This window comes from Carcharodon carcharias, chromosome 3, assembly GCF_017639515.1.
Source record: "Carcharodon carcharias isolate sCarCar2 chromosome 3, sCarCar2.pri, whole genome shotgun sequence".
NCBI classification, from domain to species: Eukaryota; Metazoa; Chordata; class Chondrichthyes; order Lamniformes; family Lamnidae; genus Carcharodon; species Carcharodon carcharias.
The window spans coordinates 196,777,653-196,799,421 of record NC_054469.1 but is presented as its reverse complement, the minus strand read 5'-3'; the positions used below and the strand labels follow the sequence as shown (position 1 = coordinate 196,799,421).

General features: G+C 43.3%; 1 protein-coding gene across 5 annotated transcripts in view; it reads left to right on the top strand.

The window, feature by feature from the left end:
* The window catches only part of si:dkey-222b8.4 (uncharacterized protein KIAA0895), a 55,193-nt gene that overhangs the window by 23,548 nt on the left and 9,876 nt on the right, over positions 1–21,769 (top strand). For 3 of the 5 annotated variants that reach the window (XM_041184883.1, XM_041184884.1, XM_041184882.1), the window contains 4 exons: positions 5,037–5,180; positions 6,775–6,907; positions 8,333–8,638; positions 14,756–14,853. In XM_041184883.1, the coding sequence (XP_041040817.1) occupies positions 5,037–5,180; positions 6,775–6,907; positions 8,333–8,638; positions 14,756–14,853 (681 nt within the window). Of the gene's footprint in view, positions 1–5,036; positions 5,181–6,774; positions 6,908–8,332; positions 8,639–8,773; positions 8,838–14,755; positions 14,854–21,769 lie in introns of those variants that run through there. The other 2 variants (XM_041184885.1, XM_041184887.1) reach the window with 2 other exon arrangements.

The window sequence follows — 21,769 nt, the reverse complement described above, 5'->3', positions numbered from 1 at the left end:
ACTCTGTGCCTTCAGGGAGCTTTCTGTGAATGTACCCGCGCGCATGCGCAAACTTCCACGCTCGCCCTCCTCCTCTCCAACTCTCCATCCTCCGCCCCCCATCACCCAGGCAGCACTGAGCATTTCAGCACAAGATTCATGCTGTCTGGCCGTTAATCAGCCAGTCAGCATGAAATTATAGTTAGGGCCCAATCGCGAGCAGTGGACCATTGCGCGGCCGCTCCTGGGCCTGCCTGCTACCCCCACCTGACGAGGGAAAATCCTCCCCCAGGAGATTGAAAATCCGGAAGGCAATAGTCCAATACCATAGCAATGTAATCAACAGAGCTATCTTCCCAAATGCACACATATATGTCAGAAATCCAACTTGTATAAAATGCTAGCAAATTAGAACAAAGGAATCTTAAACAAAAATACATGGGAAAGACATTCTTTTTCTCTGATAAAAAGTTAGTTTGACCTCTTCTCAAAAAGATAAGCTAAACATTTGTCAATTTAGAGAATCTGACAATTAAAGATAATTTGCATCAAATTGTCGTCAGGGTCCAAATTGTCTTGCAAACAGAAGTACATAGAATGAGAAGCTGAGAAAGATCAAGGAAGAGCTGGGTAGACTTGATGGGGAGTTCCGAGAATGTTTTTGGGATAGTTTCTGAGAATGGCACGTTTTGGAGCTAACCAGAGAGCAGGCTATACTAAACCTGGTATTGTGTAATGAGGTAGGATTAATTAATGACCTCCTAGTGAAGGCGCCCCTAGGTAGCAGTGATTATAATATGATTGAATTTAGCATTCAATTTGAGGGATAGAAGACTGGGTCGAAGAGTAGTATTTTTAAACTTGAATACAGGCAGTTATGAGGGCACGAAAGCACAGCTAGCTAAAGTCATCTGGCAAATTAGGTTAAGGGATGGTTAATAGAGATGCGGTGGCAGCCATTGAAGGGGATATTTCGGAATACACAGAATAGTTACATTTCAATGAGAAAAGCCTTTCACTACAAGACTAGCAGCATATATTACCCAACCCCAGTTAACTGTGGGGGAAGATGATGTTTGACATTCCAGGAAGAGGACCTGCCTTCTGTGGTTAACTAAAAAAGTTAAAGATCGTCTAAAACTTAAAGAAAAATCATATAATTGTGCAAAGATGGACGGCAAGCCAGAAGATTGGACAGAATATAAAAAACAGCAAAGAATGATTAAAAGATTAATAAGGAGGGGGAAAAAAGTACGAGAGAAAGCTTGCTAGAAGTATAAAGACGGATAATAAGAATTTTTATAGATATTTTAAAGAGTAAACAAAGTGAACATTGGTCTTATAGAAAGTGACTCTGGGAAATTAATAATGGACAATAAGGAAATGACAGATGAATTGAATTTTGCGTCGGCCTTCACTATAGTGGACACAGGTAACATCCAAGGAATAGCTGTAAGTCAGGAATTGGAAGTGAGGGAGGAACTCAAGAAAATCACAATCACCAGGGATGTGGTACTTAGCAAATTGTTGGAACTGTGGGCTGACAAGTCCTCAGGTCCTGATGAACTTCTCCCTAGGGTCTTAAAAGAAGTGCTAGTGAGATAGCTGATGCATTGATTTTAATTTTCCAAGATTCACTGGATTCGGGGAAGATTCCATTGGAAAATAGCTAATGTAACTCCTTTGTTCAAAAAGGGAGGGAGAGAGAAAGCAGGAAACTACATGCCAATTAGCTTAACATCGGCCATAAGGAAAATGTTAGAAGCAATTATTATAGTCGTTATGGCAGGGCACTTAGATAAATTCAAGATGATCAGGCAGAGTCAGCATGGTTTTGTGAAAGGGAAATCATGTTTAACCAATTTATTGGAGTTATTTGAGGAAGTAACATGTGTTGTGGATAAGGGGGAACTGCTGGATCTGTTGTACTTGGATTTCAAGAAGGCACTTGGTAAAGTTCCATATCAAAGGTGATAACACATTGACAAGGATAGAAGATTGGAAACAGAGAGTAGGCATAAATAGGTCATTCTCTGGTTGGCAAGATGTAATGAGTGACGTGTTGGTGGCTCAACTTTTTACAATTGATATAAATGATTTTAATGAAGGGACAGAGGTATGGTTGCTTAAATTTGCTGATTATACAAAGATAGGTGGGAAAGTAAGCTGTGAAGAGGACACATGGAGGCTACAAAGGGATATAGTTAGGTTAAGTGAATAGGCAAAGATCTAGCAAATGGAGTATAATGTTGGAAAATGTGAAATTGTCCATTTTAGCAGGAAGAATGAAAAAGAAGCATTTTACCTAAATGGTGATAAATTGCAGAGCACTGAGATGCTGATGGATCTGGGTGTCCTAGTGCATGAATCGCAAAAGGTTAGTTTGCAGGTACAGCAAGTAATTAGGAAAGCTAATAGAGTGCTATAATTTATTGCAAGGGGAATTGAATACAGAAGAGAGGTTATGCTTCAGTATACAGGGCATTGATGAGAATACATCTGGAGTACTTGTGTACAGTATTGGTTTCCTTATTTAAGGAAGAATGCAAATGCATTGGAAGCAGTTCAGAGGTTTACTAGAATCTTACCTGGAATGGGCGGGTTGTCTTATGAGGAAAGATTACATAGGCTAAGCTTATATCCGCTGGAGTTTAGAAAGGTAAGAGGCAACTCCTGAGTGGTCTTGACAGGGTGGATGTGGAAGGGATGTTTATTCTTGTGGGAAAATCTAGAACTAGGGGTCACTGTTTAAAAATAAGGGGTCACCCATTTAGGTCAGAGCTGAGGAGACATTTTTTCTCTGAGGTGAGTCTTTGAAACTTTTTTTCTCAAAAGGTGGAAGTAGAGTCTTTGAACATTTTTAAGGCAGGGGAAGATAGATTCTTGATAAGCAAGGGAGTGAAAGGTTATCAGTGGTAGGTGGGAATGTGAAGTTGAGGTTGCAATCAGATCAGCTATAATCTTATTGAATAGCGGAGCAGGCTGGACAGGCGGAGTGGCCTACTGCTGCACCAAATTCTTATGTTCGTAAATTGACCAGAAAGTTCTGCAGATTCACAACTTGTGCTGTATCTCTTAGTCCCCAGATTTTACAAGCCAATTTTCCCATAGCATGCAACTATTTTTCCAGGAAAATCCAGCCCATTAGGTCACTCTGACTGACATGAGGTAAATGTAGTCGGTGCCTTACTCATACTGAATGACATCATAGTTTATATAATAATTTTCCTCCCACTTTACAAAAGTTCCCTAAGTTAGTATTCCCTTTCAAAATCTCATTCTCCATTACTTACATTATAATTCTGTTTTTTGCTGCATCTTCTTTCATGGATTTCCAAGTTCCTTTTTGGTTAAGATCCAAATACTTTTCTGTGGTCCAGGGCTGGTTGATTGATGCAAGGTCATCATCATAAGTATCCTCTTCTGGTCCAAGGCCATCCATCCATTGGTGCCTCTTAAGAATTATTATTCAGTGGCTTAAACTCTATAAATTCAGAAAAAAATTAAATCTCTTTTATAAAAAAAGAACTTGTATTTATTTAGCACCCTTCACAACCTCAGCGCGTTTCTCAATCAATGCCCCCAAAATTAATTAACTTTTAAAAAATCTCATTCTTATTTGTGAGGCCTTGCTGAGAACAAATTGACTGCTGTGATTCCCTACATTCCAATAGTGACCGTCCTTCAAAAGTAATTGGCTGTGAAGTGCTTTCTAATGTCTTGAGGATGTGAAAGGGGCAATATAAATGCAAGTTCTTTCTTTCAGCGCCCCTAACCCCTTTGAGTAACTATAAAACTTGCCCCTGCCTCAACCTTCCGCTATTGCCTACTTTAGTTTCTTCCACTTAAAGTTGAGGGTTTGCTGGCCACTCAGTTGTGACAAGCCTATGTCCCATAGCACTTACAGTCCATCTCTTTGTCTTATTTTGAGTTCTTCAATATTGCTGAAAATAGAGATATGTTGTTGTAGCTTTTCATCTTGCACTCATCAGGACAGATGTAAGAATACCAAATTTCAAATGGAACAACAATTTATACTGCGTGAGAGAAGGGGTGCTGAATGGTTGGCAAGTAATCTTTCTGACTGGTCAAGATGTTGCCATGAGGAATGCACCAAGGAACAGTTGCCTCCATGCATTTGTTTAATTGAAAAAGGCACAATGCCTGAACATGTTCTTTCTGCTTGCAGAGGACAGGGCCACCTGAGTATGAATATATGTAGCTTTTAGTAAGTGTAAGAGACTCACATTGTGAGTTTAACTGATAATCTTGAATTGGCTGTTGGTTTTGAATTGGTTGAGTGTTTTTTTAAATAATTTATGGGATGTGGGTGTCACTGGCTAGGCCAGCATTTATTGCACATTCCTAATTATTCATGAGAAGTTATAGTGAGCTGTTTTCTTGAACCATTGCAGTCCCTTTGGTGTTGGTGCACCCACAGTGCTGTTAGGGAGGGAGTTCCAGGATTTTGACCCAGTGAAAGTAAAGGAACAGCGATATATTTCCAAGTCGGGATGGTGGGTGGCTTGGAGGGGAACTTCCAGGTGGTGGTGTTCCCATGTATCTGCTGCCTTGTCCTTCTAGATTGTAGCGGTCATGGGTTTGGAAGGTGCTGCCTAAGGGGCATTGGTGAGTTACTGCAGTGCATCTTGTAGATGGTACACACTGTCGCCACTGTGTGTCAGTGGTGAAGGGAGTGAAAGTTTGTGGATGGGGTGCTTTGTCTTGGATGGTGTCAAGCTTCTTGAATTCTTTATTATGGGATCGTTTGAACCATCAGTTTTTTTTTTAAGCTTTTGGTCTACTTTTAGTATGGGATCGTTTGAACCATCAGTTTTTTTTTTAAGCTTTTGGTCTACTTTTAGTAGTTTCCTAGCCTGGCATATATTGGAAAGCATTGAGTAAATGATTCCTTGCACTTACTCATATTTCATTCACGAGGCCAACAATAAGAATACTGACTTTGTTCTTTCTTTAGAAGTAAATGAAAACCTGTTTCTTGCATATCTAGTTCCACTGTAAGAAACCTACTTCAAAGAATCTTCTTTTTCCAACAGGCAATTAAGATAATGAAAATAGCTCTGCAGAAATATGGCAGCTATGAGAAGTTTGAACAAGCGACAGGAGGAAGTCTGCTCACCAAGAGCCGCATCTGGTTTTACGTGAAGAAGTACATGGAGAGGGAGGACTGCCTTGGTGATGTAAGCTGGAGTAGAAAGACCAGAGTCTAATATTTATAGATGCAGTTGTCCAATGCTAATTTATGTGAATGTTTTAGTTTGTACAGTTTAAAGACTGCAAACTGAAAATAGTGTTGTGGAGGAACAGACTGTATTGGTGGTGTGAGCTTTGTATCTGGATGACGTTGCCGCCTCTAACAGAAATCTATTATAACTTTGGCTACACTGGCGAACAGTGTGTGTGATATTTGTGCCAAATTTATATCACATATTACAGTTAAAAAGACAGTTTTTTAATGATTTATATGCTAATGAAATGATTCAAGGATATTGCAGCTGAGTATGTGAAATCTTTTATTGAAACTGAGAGTAACAAACCATAGTAATGTCAGAAACAAAAACAGAAAATGCTGGAAAAAACTCAGCTAGTCTAGCAGCATCTGCGGAGAGAGAAACAGAGTTAACCTTTTGAGACCGTAAGACCCTTCAGTCTGAAAGGGGTGAAATTGGGGAAGGAACAATGGTTAGGATCATGAACCCTGTTTGATATTTCTTTTTGTCTCCCTACTCCTGGGATGCTGATATCAGCTGTAGTACCAGCTGCCAACATTAGGAGCAGAATATTGCCATTGGCGTGTGGGCTTGAGCCCGACACACAAAATGACGTGAGATGACATTGGGCGTGCGTCCCGACTTCATAGCTCATCATTTAGATATTTTGTTCAGCAGACGCGCGCCGGAGGGGGCTGCATGCCTGCAGAACTGTAAAAGGCCTATTAAAGCCATTAGGAAACTAATTAAGCCAATTAACAGTGCTGCCCGTCCAATCTGAAGGTTGGCTGGCAAGCTAAGAGCCCAAGCAGCCTTCGTGTTTTTCAGGAAACCTCATCCACGGGCGGGATGAGGTTTCCTGAAAGTTTCATTAAATAAATAAAAAAATTTCCCAAAATATAAAAACATTTTCCATCTCATGTAACACTGTCACATGAGGGGACATGTTTAGATAACTTTTTAAATGCTTTATTTAATTATTTTAATATCAACTTCATCCCCCTGAGCCAGCTCCGTGCCTCAGGGTGATTGCTGCGCTCTTTCGCATGCATGCTTGAAAGAGCGCAGGCTCCGACTATCCCTCCTCCCTCCTCCCTATGCCCGCGCAGGTAGCGCTGAGCACTACTGGCTGTGTGTCATACTGGGCGGGCCTTAATTGGCCCCCCAACGTAAAATGGCGGTGCACAGCCGATCGTGGGTGGCAATTGTCTCTGTGCCCGCTTCCGCCCAGCCCACCCAACATAGATAAATTTCTGGCCTAGCCCTCTAAACACGTCAGGCATTAGACCTGGGAACTCCTAGGGAAGTATGAATCAATTCCTTACTAAAGGAAATCTATTTGTTCCAGTTGCCTACACAAATGCTGCTATGAAACTCAAAAATTAAGGATGTGTAAATAAAGCCCAGGAGTTCAAGGGGAATTTTCATCCATTATTTCTGTTTTATTAAATTTAGGTGAAGGATTTTCCATGTATTTTTAGTATCACTATGTTCTGTTTAGTTACTACAGGCTGTGACTGTCCTGTAAGCCTTCTAAGTACATTTCATTTTTTTAACTTTGCAGATTGCAGTCCACTTAACAGATGATCTACTTTCCCGTGCCTCTATGACAATAGTGAACGGACGTCCGACTCTGACCATCAATGTTTCTACTGCTCGAGAGCACTGGCTAGAGGGAATGTTGAGACATGAGATAGGTTTGAGAATGCACATTGACATTTCGTAACTGTGACTCAAAAAGTAGGGGAGTCAGTGCTAAAATCAATAGGCCAACAAATAACCTTGAGATGGTAACCAGAGCATTTGTTCCTACTTTAAAATGAATGTCCATTTAACAGGTTAGGAGCTAGTGCAATAATGAGTAATTTTCCAATACTGAACAAAATCCTTGAATATATTCCCCTCTCAGCTTCGCCATGACATGTATTTGTAGACATATATCTAGAAAGTTGTGGTTAAGTAATTTGTAATGTACTTGGAAAAGTATCATAGATTGGAGTCACCCAATACACCTAGCTTGAAGTACTTCAGTTGCAGATTGTATATGGTAAGTATGTAGGCCTAGAGTACGATATAATGATTCCTCCTCCTTTCCAGCTTGAAGCAATCCTGTACATTGACTCTATCCACCCCATCTGGTTATAACACTCAAGTGGTCACCTTTCATTTAAGAATATGAAGAATGCATGTTGCTGGCTATTGAACTGTCAATGGGTTGATGGGCCATCAATTCAAAGCCATCTCGCCAGATGCATAGAGGCACATTTTTTTCCAGCAGTGTGATACCAAATAATAACTAGCAGTGGGGTCTCTCACTGTTATTTTTCAGCTCTTCAGTCCTGGGATATGGAGGCTAGGCTCAGTTGGCAACTCTGTTGCTTCTAGGGTAAATAGTTAGTCAAGTGGCAGACCAAGGCTTGGGCCCATAATTGAGTTGATTTTGTAATGCAGTATTCTGAATATTGCATTGTTGGTGAATTGAATCAGGCATTAAACCAAGGCCTATCTGCCTATTTAGTGAGAATTCTTTGCACTAGTTGTAGAAAACTAGAGATCATATTGGTGTCTTCAAGCAAATCTGGTCATTTATTTCTTTGCTGTTAGTGGGATTTTGCTGCAGACAAAATGGCTGCTGTATTTGTCAAATAGCCACTGCTTTTCAAAATAATTGCTTGTCTGTGAAGTGCTTTGGGACATTTAAGATGTGACTAGGTGCTATATAAGTGCAATTTTAAGTCCCACAACAACTGCTGTGCAAAAGATTGCCTTTGGAGGGAAGGACAAATAGAAGAGACTAACCGGACATTTTCACGCCTTTCTGTGTCTAACCACAGGGGTCATTGCCAAAGGTCTGCTCCCACTAACAGCAGTAAATGGAAGTCCAGGCAAATTTTATCTTAAAAGCAGAATAAATAAATAAGATCCAATGCTGGAAAAAGCCCACACTGGTTAGTTTAATTGGAAATATTTGAATCTACCTGCTTTGCCCTTTAAAGCAAAACAAACTGTGTGCTGTGTCTCTGGTTAACTTGGGTCTAAAGGTTGGTAAAATATATCTGGCTTGATTGCGAATTTTCCTTTCTAGCGAGTCTTGTGGAATTAATATTGAATTGCTTGCACAGGTACCCATTACCTTCGAGGTTTAAACAACAATCTACAGCCCTGGTGTAACTGGAATGGTCGTAAAAAATATGGGCTTAAACCAATCAACCCAACTGAAGAGGGACTGGCCAGTATTCACAGTGTGCTGTTCCACAAGGACCCTTTCCTCTGGAGAGCAGCTCTGCTCTACTACACAGTCTACCAGGCCAGTCACATGTCCTTTAGGGAGCTCTTCCTGGACATTGGGAAATTTGTGGAAAACCCAAACACTCGGTGGGATTATTGTGTGCGAGCCAAACGTGGTCAGACTGACACATCACAACCAGGTAGAAACTTTGAATGAAACAGATTTCAATACACGGTTAGCGATCATATCCATGGAATATAATCTTAAGATTTTTGTCCCTGCAACTTTGAATGATTGTGATCATGTAACTGAACTGCACCTTCCTTCTTTTCAGGAAATCCAAAGATGATGATTATTTAATGCAGATAATTATAGAGAAATTACAGCACACAAACAGGTCATTAATCTCAACTGGTCTTTGCTGGTGTTTATGTTTCACATGAGCCCACTTCTAATTATATCAGCATATTCTTCTAATCCTTTCTTCCTCATGCATTTATCTAGCTTCCCCTTAAATGTATCATAAATAATGAAGATTGTCTTCAACAATATGGTTTCTCCATTGTGTAGTTGAACCACAGACCAAATTTGATTCCTGGTCTGTTGAAATTTGTTGATCTCCACTGGGAACAGTAATATTGAGACAACTGCTTTCAGTGACCCTTAAATTAGAGGAGGGAAATCAGCCAGTGTTCCTGCTCCTCTGCTGTCCAGTGACTTTTGGCACATGTGTGAGATCGAGAGGATAGGACCAGGGCAATGCCAAAGTTTGTTGCCACGTTTGGCACACTGCCAATTGAGTAAGCAATCAGGTGGCTGCCAGTGCATGTGGAACTGAATTCTAGCAAATGATCTGTGCCTTCAGAAGAGGAGAGGGGAGAAAAAATAATCAGGATCATCTAGCTTTAGTACATGACTTCTAGCTCCCCACAGTGGTGAGGCAGTGATGTGGCTGCTGAACCTGAACTCTCAGGTTTCCTGTCCAAAACTTCTCCCCCAATCCACTACTACTCTTCTGCTGTCCCCATTCCAAATGTACCTGCTCATAAATGTCAGTGCTTAGGGATCAAACACCTTATTTGCATGGCTCAACTACCCACTGTTCTTTGAGTCATTGGGGGAAATCCTGTGTTCTTTCTGCCAGTTAGGAAGGCATTAAACATTTTCAGTTCTTTTCCTGCACCTACATTTTCTCAATATCCTCGCCATTTTTAACTGATAGAATTTTCGTATGTAAATACTTTTACAATGTTGTTACTTTTATGATTACATTATAACAAAATGCAACATTGAAGCTTCACAACATTTAATAGGAGAATAAACTAAGTCACAATGGGAGTTTGCAGACAAATAAACTATAACAACAGCTTGCATTTATATAGCACCTTCAACATAGTAAAAGGTCCCAAAGCACTTCAAGGAATGATCAAATAAAATTTGACGCTGAAGCACGTAAGGAGATATTAGGACAAGTGACCAAATGTTTTATCAAAGAGTTAGGTTTTAAGGGGCATCTTAAAGGAGAAGAAAGGGGTAGAGGGAACAAGAAGTTTAGAGAAGGAATTTCATTGGGGCCTAGGCAGCTGAAGGCACCTTCGCCAATGGTAAAGTGAAGAAATGCAAGAGGCCTGAATTAAAAGAGCACAGAAATAATGGAGGATTGTAGGGCTAGAGGAGGTCATAGAGATCTGGAGGGATTTGTCAACAGGAATGTGAATTTTAAAATTGAGGCATTGCTGTGAGAGTCAGTGAGCACAGGGGTGATAATGAACAGGACATGGTGCGAGTTAGGATTCAGGTATCAAAATTTTGGACAAGTTCTAGTTTACAGAGGCTGCATGGTGAGAGGTGGCCAGGAAAACTTTGGAATTGAATTGTCTAGCAAAGGCATGGATGAATGTTTCAGCAGAAAATGAGCTGAGGCAGAAGTGGAGAAGGTCGATGTCAGCCTTGGCAATTAAGAGGATGTGGGGTCAAAGGCTCAGCTCAAGGTCAAATAGGACACCAAAGTGAACAGTCTGAGTCAGTGGCCATGGAAAGAAATGGAATCAATCGCTAGGGAATGGAGCTTAAGGTGGGAACCAAAAATAATGGCTTCAGTTGTCCCAATATTTAATTGAAGCAAATTTTAGCTCATCCGCTGTCAGGTGTCTGCCAAGCGGTGTGACAATTCAGAAGTAGTGGGTGCATACAAGGCAAATAAAGCTGATCACAGAATCACAATGGGCATTATCAGGCATGCCCATAAGGGGCCAAAACACTTTTTTAAATCACTTGCATTAGATGTAAATCAGAAGTAAAGGGTCTTTAACATCAGATGAGCATCACTTCTGAAGCCTGTAGACAACTGCAACTTCCATACTCAATGACCTATTGTTCAGTTTTGCAGTGTAAAGGAGCACTTTTACACATATTAAATGTAAGTGCAATGGTGAAAATGTCAAATGCAGATGTTTATATGCTGTGCTCTGAGACTTTACTGTTAGGAGAGCTGTGCTAGTGTTATGGGTTATTTGAATGATTGATGTCCACAGTTCTATGACTCACGTTGCTTGAATGCCATCAGAGACATGGTTCAGATTGCAGGCATATTCTATGAGCAAGAAATCACTTCGTCAACTGTATGACTGGAATAGTTTGCTTTTAATAAACTGATCTATTTAACTAGTTGTGATTTCTTGCTGATGATTAGTCTTATGGCAGAGGGAAGAAGGGAATTAAGTGCAGTATAAATTTGAAAGGAGGAAAGTTATGCAATGTAAAGCAAATGTTTCTACTTGTATCAGGATGAGACCAAAATTAGGGGTCATAAATATAAAATAGTTACTAACAAATCCAGTAAGCATTGAGAGATTGCTTATGATATGGAACTTGTTACCACGAGGAGTAGTTGAGTTAAATAGTATTTGCCTCAATAGTATAGCATTTAAGGCAAAGCTACATAAACACCTGAGGGATAAAGGAATAGAAGGATGTTTTTATTCCTTCCTGGGATGTGGGCATTGCTGGCAAGGCCAGCATTTATTGCCCATCCTTAATTAACCTAGCGAATGGTGGTGGTAAGCTGATGCCTTGAAGAGCTGCAGTCCATGTGGTGTACATACATTCATGGTGCTGTTGGGTAGGGAGTTCCAGGATTTTGACCCAGTGACAATGAAGGAACAGCAATATATTTCCAAGTCAGGATGGTGTGTGATTTGGAGGGAAACTTGCAGGTGGTGGTCTTGCCATGCGCCTACTGCCCTTGTTCTTCTAGGCAATAGATGTTGATGGGTTTGAAAAGCGTTAATGAGATTAAATGAGAAAGGGTGGGAGGAGGGTCATGTGGAGGTCAAGTACTGGCTGTTTAGGAGCTATTGGCCCAATTGACTTGTTTCCATGTTGTAAATACTATGTAATATAAAAGAGGGAGAATTAACTTACATCATAGCACCTCAGGACTTCCCAAAGCAGTTTAGAGCTAATTAAGTACTTTTGAAGTATAATCTATATTGTAATGTAGGAAACGGGGCAGCCAATTTATACACACAATTCCCTTAAACAACAATGATATATAATGGCATCTGTTTGGGTGATCGTTGGTTGAGGAATAAATATTGGCCAGGGAACTGGGAAAATCCCTGCTCTTTCAAAAAGCAGTGGAAACATTTACTTCCACCGGAGAGGACAGACAGGGCCTTGATACAATGTCTCGTTTGAAAAATGACAGTGCTACTGTCAATACACTCAGTAAAAGCATAGGAACTGGAATAAGCCATTTAGTGTGTGGATCCTGTTATTCCATGAGATCATGGCTGATATGCAACTTAACTCCAAATACCCACCTTTGGCCTCATATCCCTTTGGATAACAATCCATTAATCTCAGACTTAAAATTTACAATTGATCTAACATTAATGATCCAAACTTCTACCACACCTTGTGTGTAGAAGTGCTTCCTAATTTCACAACTGAAAGGTTTAGCTCTAATTTTTAGTAGACTCCTGAACCAGCAGAAATAGTTTTTCTCCATATACCTTATCTGTTCCCCTTAACTTAAACTTCAATCAAATCGCTCTTTAACCTTCTAAATGTCAAGATAAACAGTTTGTGTAATCACTGCTCTTAACTGGCCTCCAAGGATTAAATTATCATACTGGTAAACCTATGCTGTAATCCCTCAAAGGCCAGTATATCCTTCCTAAATTGCGGTTCCCTGAACTGTTCATGGAACCCATGACTGGTTTAATCAAGGCTTTGATACCTAAAGCACGACTTCTACACCTTTGGTATTCTAGTACTCTAGATACAAAGGGCACTATTCCATTAGATTTTTTGATTATTTTCTGTATCTATTGATGTCATTTTAATGATCTATGTCCTGGGCCCCTAAATCTCTCTGCTCAGCCAGTTTTTAGCCAGTTTTTAGCTATTTCCATTTTAGGAAGTACCCAGTTCTAACATTTTTATGTCCAAAGTGGATGACTTTACATGTTTCGACAAAAAAATCCATTTGCCACAGTTCTGCTCATTCACTTAAAATATCAATATCTCTTTGCAATTTTATTCTTTGATCGACACTTACAATGCCAACTCTCTTTGTCTCATCGTCAAATTTAGATATGTAGCTTTCTATTCCATCATCGATGTCACTAATATGTACGGTGAATAGTTGAGGCCCCAATCCAAGTCCTTTCGGGACACAGCTAGTCACATCCTGCCAATTAGATGTCATGCTCGTTACCCCTACTCTCTGTCTTCTGCCTCTCAGGCTGGAGTTCAACCTAGAGCTTGTGCTCAACTCTCTTGGAACTTAAACCATCAACCTGACTCAGAGCCCACAAAACTGAGCCACAGCTGATGTATATTAAAACATGGTTTTGGGAATTATGGTCACAAATAATTTTTTTGAGCAAAATTTTAAAATTCTAGAGCAAATTGATTTTATTTTCATGCTTAACAATCATCCCCTTATGGGTGCCCGTGGCAAGTCAACCCAAAACCAATGAATGTCCTTGTGTGTGATGTGTATGTGATGTATGTGTGTGATGTGTCTGTGATGTGTGTGTGTGTACATACATATATCCATTCCTGTGTGTATTCATAATTCCAAGTGTTGAGTTAGGCCGAGTTCCCTTGGATTATTGGATTGTGGGTTCATGTGCCAGACCTTAGCATGTACTCTAGGCTGGCACTCTTGTGCTGCACTGACAGATGTGCCGCATTTGGTATGAAATACGATGTCAGCACTATTTAAAGAAGAACAGGGGAGTTCTTCTGATTTCCTGGCTAACATTTATCCTTCAATCAACATCGCCAAAATAGAAAAACAGGTCTTTTAAATCACTACTTTTGGTGATACTTTGCTCTGTGCAACTTGATTGCATCATTTGTCTACATATCACTTCAGAAATAATTCATTAACTGTGAAGCACGTTTGGATGTCCTGAAGATATTAACAGTGCCATGTCAATGCAACTTATTTCTTTCTTACAGCTGTGTATGTTTTCTTTGTCTATCACCATGAATATGTCTTTGCCCAATTTTCCCTCTCTCTTGTATACCTGTGCTTCTCTCAGTTCTCATGTGTCTGAACTTCTTTCTCTCTGAACATTTTTAACTCCATGCCTCAGCTTTGTTTATACTCAATTGAACAATGTCTTCACTCTGTCTACATGTGAACTTCTCTTTTGTACTTGTGTGGAAATTGGTTGTACAGTATCGCCACTTTACAACAGTGACTACTTTTCAAAAGTTCTTAATTGGCTGTAGAGTGGTTTGGAATATCCTGAGGTGATGAAAATTGCTCTTTCATTTATCTGTGAAACCTCCTTTCTTTATAAATTTCTCTGTAACTGAAACTTTTCTCTTGTTCTTTGCCTTCCTTCATTCTTTGTCTTTTTCTTCCCCCTCAATGACTGCTTTCCTTTTTCCTCCTCCCTTCCATTCCCTTGTTTTTCCAGTCACTCACTTCTCCCCCACCCTCTCTTCTTCCCCTCCCTCTCTTCCTCTCCCTTTGTTCTTCCCTTCCTCTATCCCTCTCTCCCCCCTCTCCATCTCCTCCCTCTCTTATGTCCCTTCCTCTCTCCCTTTGTTCTTCCTTCCCTCTGTCCCTCTCTTCCCCTCTCCATCTCTTCCCTCTCCTATGTCCCTTCCTCTCTTTCCCCCCCCAACACTCTCACTTCCCCCCCCACCCTCTCCCTCTCTTCTACCCACCCCCAACTCCCCTGTTTCCTTATCCTCCTCCCCCCCCAGATTGATGTGAGAATACAGCATGAAAATTATTCTTGGTGATAGAGAAATAATTTATTAAGCATATCTGATTTGTCTTATTTAGGCTGTTTTAGCAAAGACCAAGTCTATCTGGATGGCATCCTTAAAATTCTGAGACACAGAGATAACATCGACTTCCAGCTTTTAACAGCACTGGGAAAGGTACAGTTGAATTGACAGCCCAGTTTTCCTCTTGTGCTGTTCACACAAGTATTGATAATACTTTCTGTAAATTCTCAGTTGTTACAGATGTAAATGCTGAAATGGTCAACTAATTATTACAACCTTGTTGTGGCAAGGCCAAGCCAACCCCTGTCTTATATGTCCATTGAGCTTCAACCTCTTTTAGCTCAGACTTTACCGTGCACAGATTCATAAAATAGCAGCAAACTCCAGAAAAAAAATTAGGAATGTGTAAAACTAACAGCTTCCAAATCCATTTTCTCTTCATTGATTTTTAAGTTGCCTTGTTTAGAACTGAGGGACAGTATAAATTGTCAGACTATGTATGACAATAAGTTTCGTTTTCTAACTTGGCCTTCAAAATAAACTAGAGGTATTACTAAACTAAAGACTAGTGTCATGAACCTAACAAATGACAATTCTTGATTTTATTCAGACACTTGATTTACATGCATCTATAGTATTTTTGTTCTTTCTTGATGATGGTGCAATGGAAAACCTACAGAAATTGTGCTGTTTCACTATTCAAACCAGTCATTCGGCTAAGTGTCAAATTTCTAAGCATCAAATTTGGCAGTTAGCATTCCTGTTGAATGTTGAATTTAGAACAAGATGTACAAATTGGCAAGCTTATAAATATACAACATATAAAGCTTACTGTGTAACTGGCCGTGAATGCCTTCAATGAAACCAGTTTGATCAACTTCTAATGGGTCATAGAGCCACAATGCAAAGCAGTACCTAATTGGCATTCTCACTTGGAGAGGCTCCAACATAACAATGGAAAAATATACCTTAGTCAAAGTTGTTTCAAATTGTGCCTGAGATACATTGTTAAGAGTAGAAGGAGCACCTGACCTGGAAGTACTTCATTCTACTACTTGATGCCCAAGGTGAAGGTTTTCATCCCCCAAATTCACCTGAGAACAAGGGTAGGTTACACTGTTATATTGAGCAATACTAGAATACTTGGAAATTAACATTTGACCCTAACTTTTTTATAAAACTTATCAAAGAACTCAAGTTTCACCCACGTTTGTTTCCATTTTAACTCTGCAAATTGAGCATATGAGCCTGAATGAAACTGTAGTTTCGGATTCATAAAATATGAGAACATGTTGGATGAGAAAAGACCATTCAGGTCATCAGTCTCACTTCTTACAAAAAGCATGCACTCTTTGGATCTTCTCCAATTCATTTATCTTCAATCGAAGTATAACAAGTACAGTACCAGGAAAGACTGCCATCCATCAGGTCAGTCCCATAAAAGAGTGTCCTGTCCCCTCAGTTACCAACTTCCTCAAATATCTATCCACTTCTCTTTTAGAGTGTCCCACACAATCTACCTCCACTCTCTTTCTGGACAGATCTGGTCTGTATGTTCATCACCTCCTTTGTAAAGTAGTTAAATCTTAGCTATCTTGAGGCCTTCCTCTTTCTAAGTTTAAACTTGCATCCCTAGATTTTGATGTTTGTGGCAATCTCCTATGGAAATGTTTGGCAAAGTTCTTACCCACCTCCTCAAAAGATTAAGGGACCTTCATGAAATTTAGGGGAAAGATTTTCTCGGTCAAGAAAAATTACAAGATTAGGATCGAGGACATGGCCATGGAGGAATTTGAAAAAGAAGGGTGAGAATTTTAAAATTGAGCTGAATGTAGCCTAGTGAACACAGAGGCGGTGGGTGAAGAGAACTTGGTGCACGTTAGGACATGGGCAGCTGAGTTTTGGGATGACTTCAAGTTTACAGAGGGTAGAATATGGGCGGCTGGCCAGGAGTGGGTTAGAATAGTCAGGGCTAGAGGTAACAAAGTCATGGGTGATGGATAAGGATTTCAGCAGTAGTTGTTAAAGAGGTGAAAACAGGAGGTCTTACTGGTGGTACACATATGAGGTAGGAAGTTCATCTCCGGGTCATATATGAGACCAAGGGCAGAATTTTCTGCCTACCGGCCGGACAGAGCATGAACGGCCGCGGGCAGTCACAGAACCAATCGGCGCCTGTGATCGGGGCTGCGATGCCATTTTGTGAGGGCGGGGTAATTAAGACCCGCCCAGCGCATTTCTGTCTCCCTTGAATAGCAGGAGTGTGCGGCCTGTGGTGGGCATGCACAGACCGCTGGGTCAAATGGCGACCTGGCAGTCTGTTTAAAGGAAGGCATGGCAGCCTCATGTAGGCTGCTCACAATGGCCACGTCCAGGTCACACTGCAGGCTGTCGGCTCAGCAGGGCACACTGGAGGGAAGGGCAGAGGAGCAGGACAGGCTGCAGGGTCTGCCACAGGAACAGGGCAGGCTGCAGGGTAGGCTAGCGGGGGGGCCAATGTGCCCCTTGCATTTCTGATGACTGCCTTGCTGCCCTCCTCATGGAGGTGTTGGTCCCCCAGGATGGGAGGATGAGGCCCCCCTCCACATGACCAAACGTGCCTGGGAGGAGGTGTCGGAGGTGGTGAGCTCCATGACGTGGTGCGGTGCACCTGGATCCAGTGCCGTAAGCGCTTCAACGATTTGTTGCGCTCGGGAAGGGTGAGTACCATGTTGGCATTGGGCATTTAACCCAGCAGGTACTCTTAGCCTTAGCCTTTGAGGCCCCCCCTCCCCCAAGTCTTGCTGTCGTTTCTGCATTGAATCATGTTGGGCATTTCTCATACGCTGGGTGGGCAAGCAGATAGTGCCCATGCTTACATCAGTCTGAGTGGTTCATGAGGAGATGAGTTCTCCCCCGCACCATGTGTTGCTCTTAGTCGCACATGACTATTCTGGGGGAAACCTGCAGGAGATGCAGCTAGGTGCATACTCAGAACTCCAACACATGTCCTGTTCATGGTGATGAGATTGTGGAAGGGGAGCTTCAAGGTCTTGTAACCAAGAGCCATCTGCTGTCCTTGACGCTGCTAGTAGTTGCGCCTCCTTGCTATAGGAGCAAAGACCGTGTGTTTCCTAAAGTGATGGATGCAGAATGTGTCCAACGTGGCTGTTGAGGGGGGGGTTGGGAGCAGGCGTACTATCTTTGTGTGACTGATCAGCAGTAACGGGGAGAGGAGGCACTGGAGGCCTGATATAGGCCACTGTGGTTGGGGTGCGGCGTGCGCATGCACAGTCCATGTGCGATTAGCCGCAATGAAAGGTCTTCTGTGCTTTACAGGAGAAGAATGCTTACAATGCATCTGAGCGTGCGAGGACTGGAGGCAGCCAGGCCCAGCTCATGACTTTAAGCTGATTCAAGCAGGAGACCCTGGAGCTTGAGAGGCACCATGCGCCCAGGTCCACTGGTATCAGTGAGGCTGGGGTGAAATGGCCAGGAATTTGAGGTCAACAGCGAGATCCATTCTATCCTCCCACCATCCATAGCCCTGGTGATTGTTCGAATCATTATTGTTGCAACATTCTATTAGTCTGTGAGTGAGCAGTCAGAGGTGTGGGTCATAGACAAAGGTCCCTCAGCCCTGCAAAGTTGCACATGTCTAGCACCTTCCAAAGTCGCCTTATCCCATTTCTCACCACTATCCCCATGGCCTTTTATACCATGGCATCTCATCTGCACATCCAAATACTTATTACATGTTAGGAGGGTTTCTACATCCACCACCCTTTCAGCCAGTGCGTCCCACATTCCCAACACATCCTGTGTGCAAATGTTGTTCATCACATCACCTGTCAACCTCATGCCCCTTACCTTAAATCAATGCCAACAGGTTACTCATCCCTCCACCAAGGGGAAAAGTTCCTTTCTGTTGACCCTATCTATGCCCATCATAATGTTATAAAGCTCAATAATGTCACCCCTCAATCTCCTCTGCTCCAGGGAAATAACCCCAGTCTATGCTATGCCTCCTCGTAAGTCAAACTCTCCAGTCCAGCCAGCATCCTGGTCGACGACCTCTGCACTCTCTCCACTCCAATCACATCCCTCCTGTGAAGCGCATTTCACAACTGCACGCAGAACTATAGCTGTGGCCTAGGCAGCGTTTTCTGCACTTGCAACATGACCTCCCAGTTCCTATATTCTATTCCTCGGCTAATAAAGGCAAGTATGGCATTGATCTTCTTAAATGCTTTATGTACCTGTGCCGCCACCTTAAGGGGCCTGTCGACATGCCCAGCAAGGTCCATCTGATCCTCCTTACTTTCCACGATACAACCGTTCCTCTTGTATTCCCGTACCTTGTTTTTCCTGCCCAAGTACATCATCTCACACTTACCAAAAAACATTCCATTTAGCATTCCTTAGGTCAACTGACCAGCCTGTCTGTATCCGCCTGTAATATAACGGTATCCTCCTGACTATTTGCCACCCCGCCAATATTCGTGTCCATAGGTTCTGGAAGGTTGAGCGCATAATGAGCCGGGGGAAAGGGATGAAGTGTGTCACTGTGTGCACGCTAACTGATCCACTGACCTTGTTGTTAATTTCAGCATCATCAGAGCATGGCTGGCAGGAGGAATTCCCCCTCTCACACCTGAGGGCCCTCAAGTGTCACCTGCGTCACACCGTTTCTGCGAGGCAGGCACCAGCGCAGATTCTAGCACCTTGGTGGGCATTGCAACATTGGCTAGTGTCCCGGGGCTCAGTGGAGAGGGCACTTCACAATCACTGGAGGAGCTGGCAGAGACAGAGTGCCGATGGTGCCAGCAGTCAGAGGACTGCAGGGGACCAGGCACACGCTCAGTTGGTGCTTGATGTGCCTCTGGAGTCGTCCACGACGCAGCAGCTGCAGGAAATGTGACTGGGTGTGCGGGAGCATCTGGGAGTGTTACATGAGACGATAATTCATTTGGTGTCCGTGGTGGAGGAGTCCACACGGAGCATCACTGATGCATTGAGCCTCATGGCAGAGCGTCATGCTTCCTCCATGGGGAGAGTGGCGACTCTCGTGGAGAGGGGCTTCCAGGAGAACAATCAGGTTCTCCTGGGGTTATGCTCGGACCTGCAAGCCCTCACAGCACCAATGGCCACAGCTGGTCAGTGCCAATGTGGGAGATGGTGTGGGCTTCAAGCTTCCCAACTCGTTGCCCATCCGTTGACGGTGAGCAGGGAGGTCCGGGGCAACCTTATGTCAGCGGAGCAGCTGCCTGTCGTATCTGCGGGCTCCTCAGGATGCTCCGGATGAGGGTGGCAGCTGCTCTGCCCCTCTCCCAGTGACCGCTTCATCGGGCGAGGCAGCGACAACTGGGGAAATGCCAGCTGTGGACCTGGCAGATCCCTCCCAGGGGGGCCAGCACAGGCTTCACGGCCCAGAGAATGACCGCCAAGGTCATTGAGACCAACAGGACAACAGAGTCGGCAGGCCGTCTCAGATGTCACTCCGAGCGATGGGGCAGCACCAAGACGTAGCACCTGGAAACGTAAGCATAAGGCATCTTAGGCACACTGGTTTCTCACTGGTGATTTTGTGTTTGTCTGAAATTAGGGACATATTATTTGTTTATGCTTGAAAAATGTTTTATTTTGATTTTGTGTGACCTTCTGATGGTGAAAATTAAAACCAGATGCGTTACCATGACTGAGGGTGGTTCTACATTGGTATGTATTACATACATGTCATGAGTGTTTGAGTGGACACTGAAGTTTATGTCCAAAGCCCTAAGTTGTAGCTGATGAACTGGCAGATTTAGCACTTAAGTGCCGAGTATGGAAGCACCAGGCAAGTCTGGTCCTCCTGATCCAATTGTGTTGAGCTCGCTGAAGGTTTGTTGGATTAAAGTCTCCCAGGTGTCCCTGCCTCCTTGGTGTAGTCCCGGGTCAGTGTTTAGCCCCTCGTCGCTCCCCTGTGCTTCCTCATTCTCAGAATCACTGTTGGACTCATCGTGTGCAGCCGCATCCATGGCTTCAATGTCTTCATCGTTCACTGCGTCCCCCCTTTCCAGCGCAAGATTGTGGAGTGCGCAGCATGCAACCACTATCACTGAGATACGATCTGGGGGGCACTGAGAGGTCCAGGCATCGGAAGCACATCTTGAGAAGACCGGTGGCTCTCTTCACCAGCGCACTTGTGGAGGCTTGGCTCCTATTGTACCACTGCTCAGCTTCTGATAGTGGATGGCAGAGAGGCGTCATGAGCCACCTTCTGAGGGGATAGCCCTTGTCACCCAGCAGCCATCCATCAAGCCGGGCTGGAGCAGTGAAGAGCCCCGGCACTTGGGAGTGTCTGAGGATGTAGGCGTCGTGGGAGCTGCCTGGGTACCTGGCACAGACTTGTAGAATCAGCATCCTGTGATCACACACTATCTGCACGTTCATGGAGTGGAAGCCCTCCTGTTGACGAAGGCACTAGGCTCAGCTGGCACCTTGATGGCTGCATGTGAGCAGTCTATAGCACCCGGGATGCGGGGGAAGCCAGCAACGGCCGCGAAGCCTCTGGCTCGCTGTGCCTGACTTGCCTGGTGCCAATGGAAGTGGATGAAGGTCAATGCGCACCTGAACAGAGTGTCTGTGACCTGCTTGACACAAGTGTGGACAACTGATCGGGAGACACCGCAAAGATCACCCATCGAGCCCTAGAAGGAGCCAGAGGCATAGAAGTTGAGGGCAACTGTGACCTTCAGAGCCACTGGCATGGGGTGTCCATCCACACATTTAGGAGAGATCTCAGGGCCAATAATGTAACAGATGTTATTGACTGTCTCCCTTGACAGTTGGAGCTTCCTTCGGCACTGCACCTTAGTCATACTGAGGTAGCTGCTTCACTGCCTGTATACCCTGGCAGCAGGATAGTGATATCTTCTGCAGACCCTTCCACCTTGGATTATCTCTTGGCCCTGCACCCCTTGTGCATGTGCCTGTACTCCCAAAGGTGGCTCCCCTGGAGGCTGATTGTGCGCTCCTGGCCTCCTCCTTATTCTAGCCCTCCCTCCCTCCTCAGAGGAGCTGCCTCCAGTGGACATGTCAGAACCCA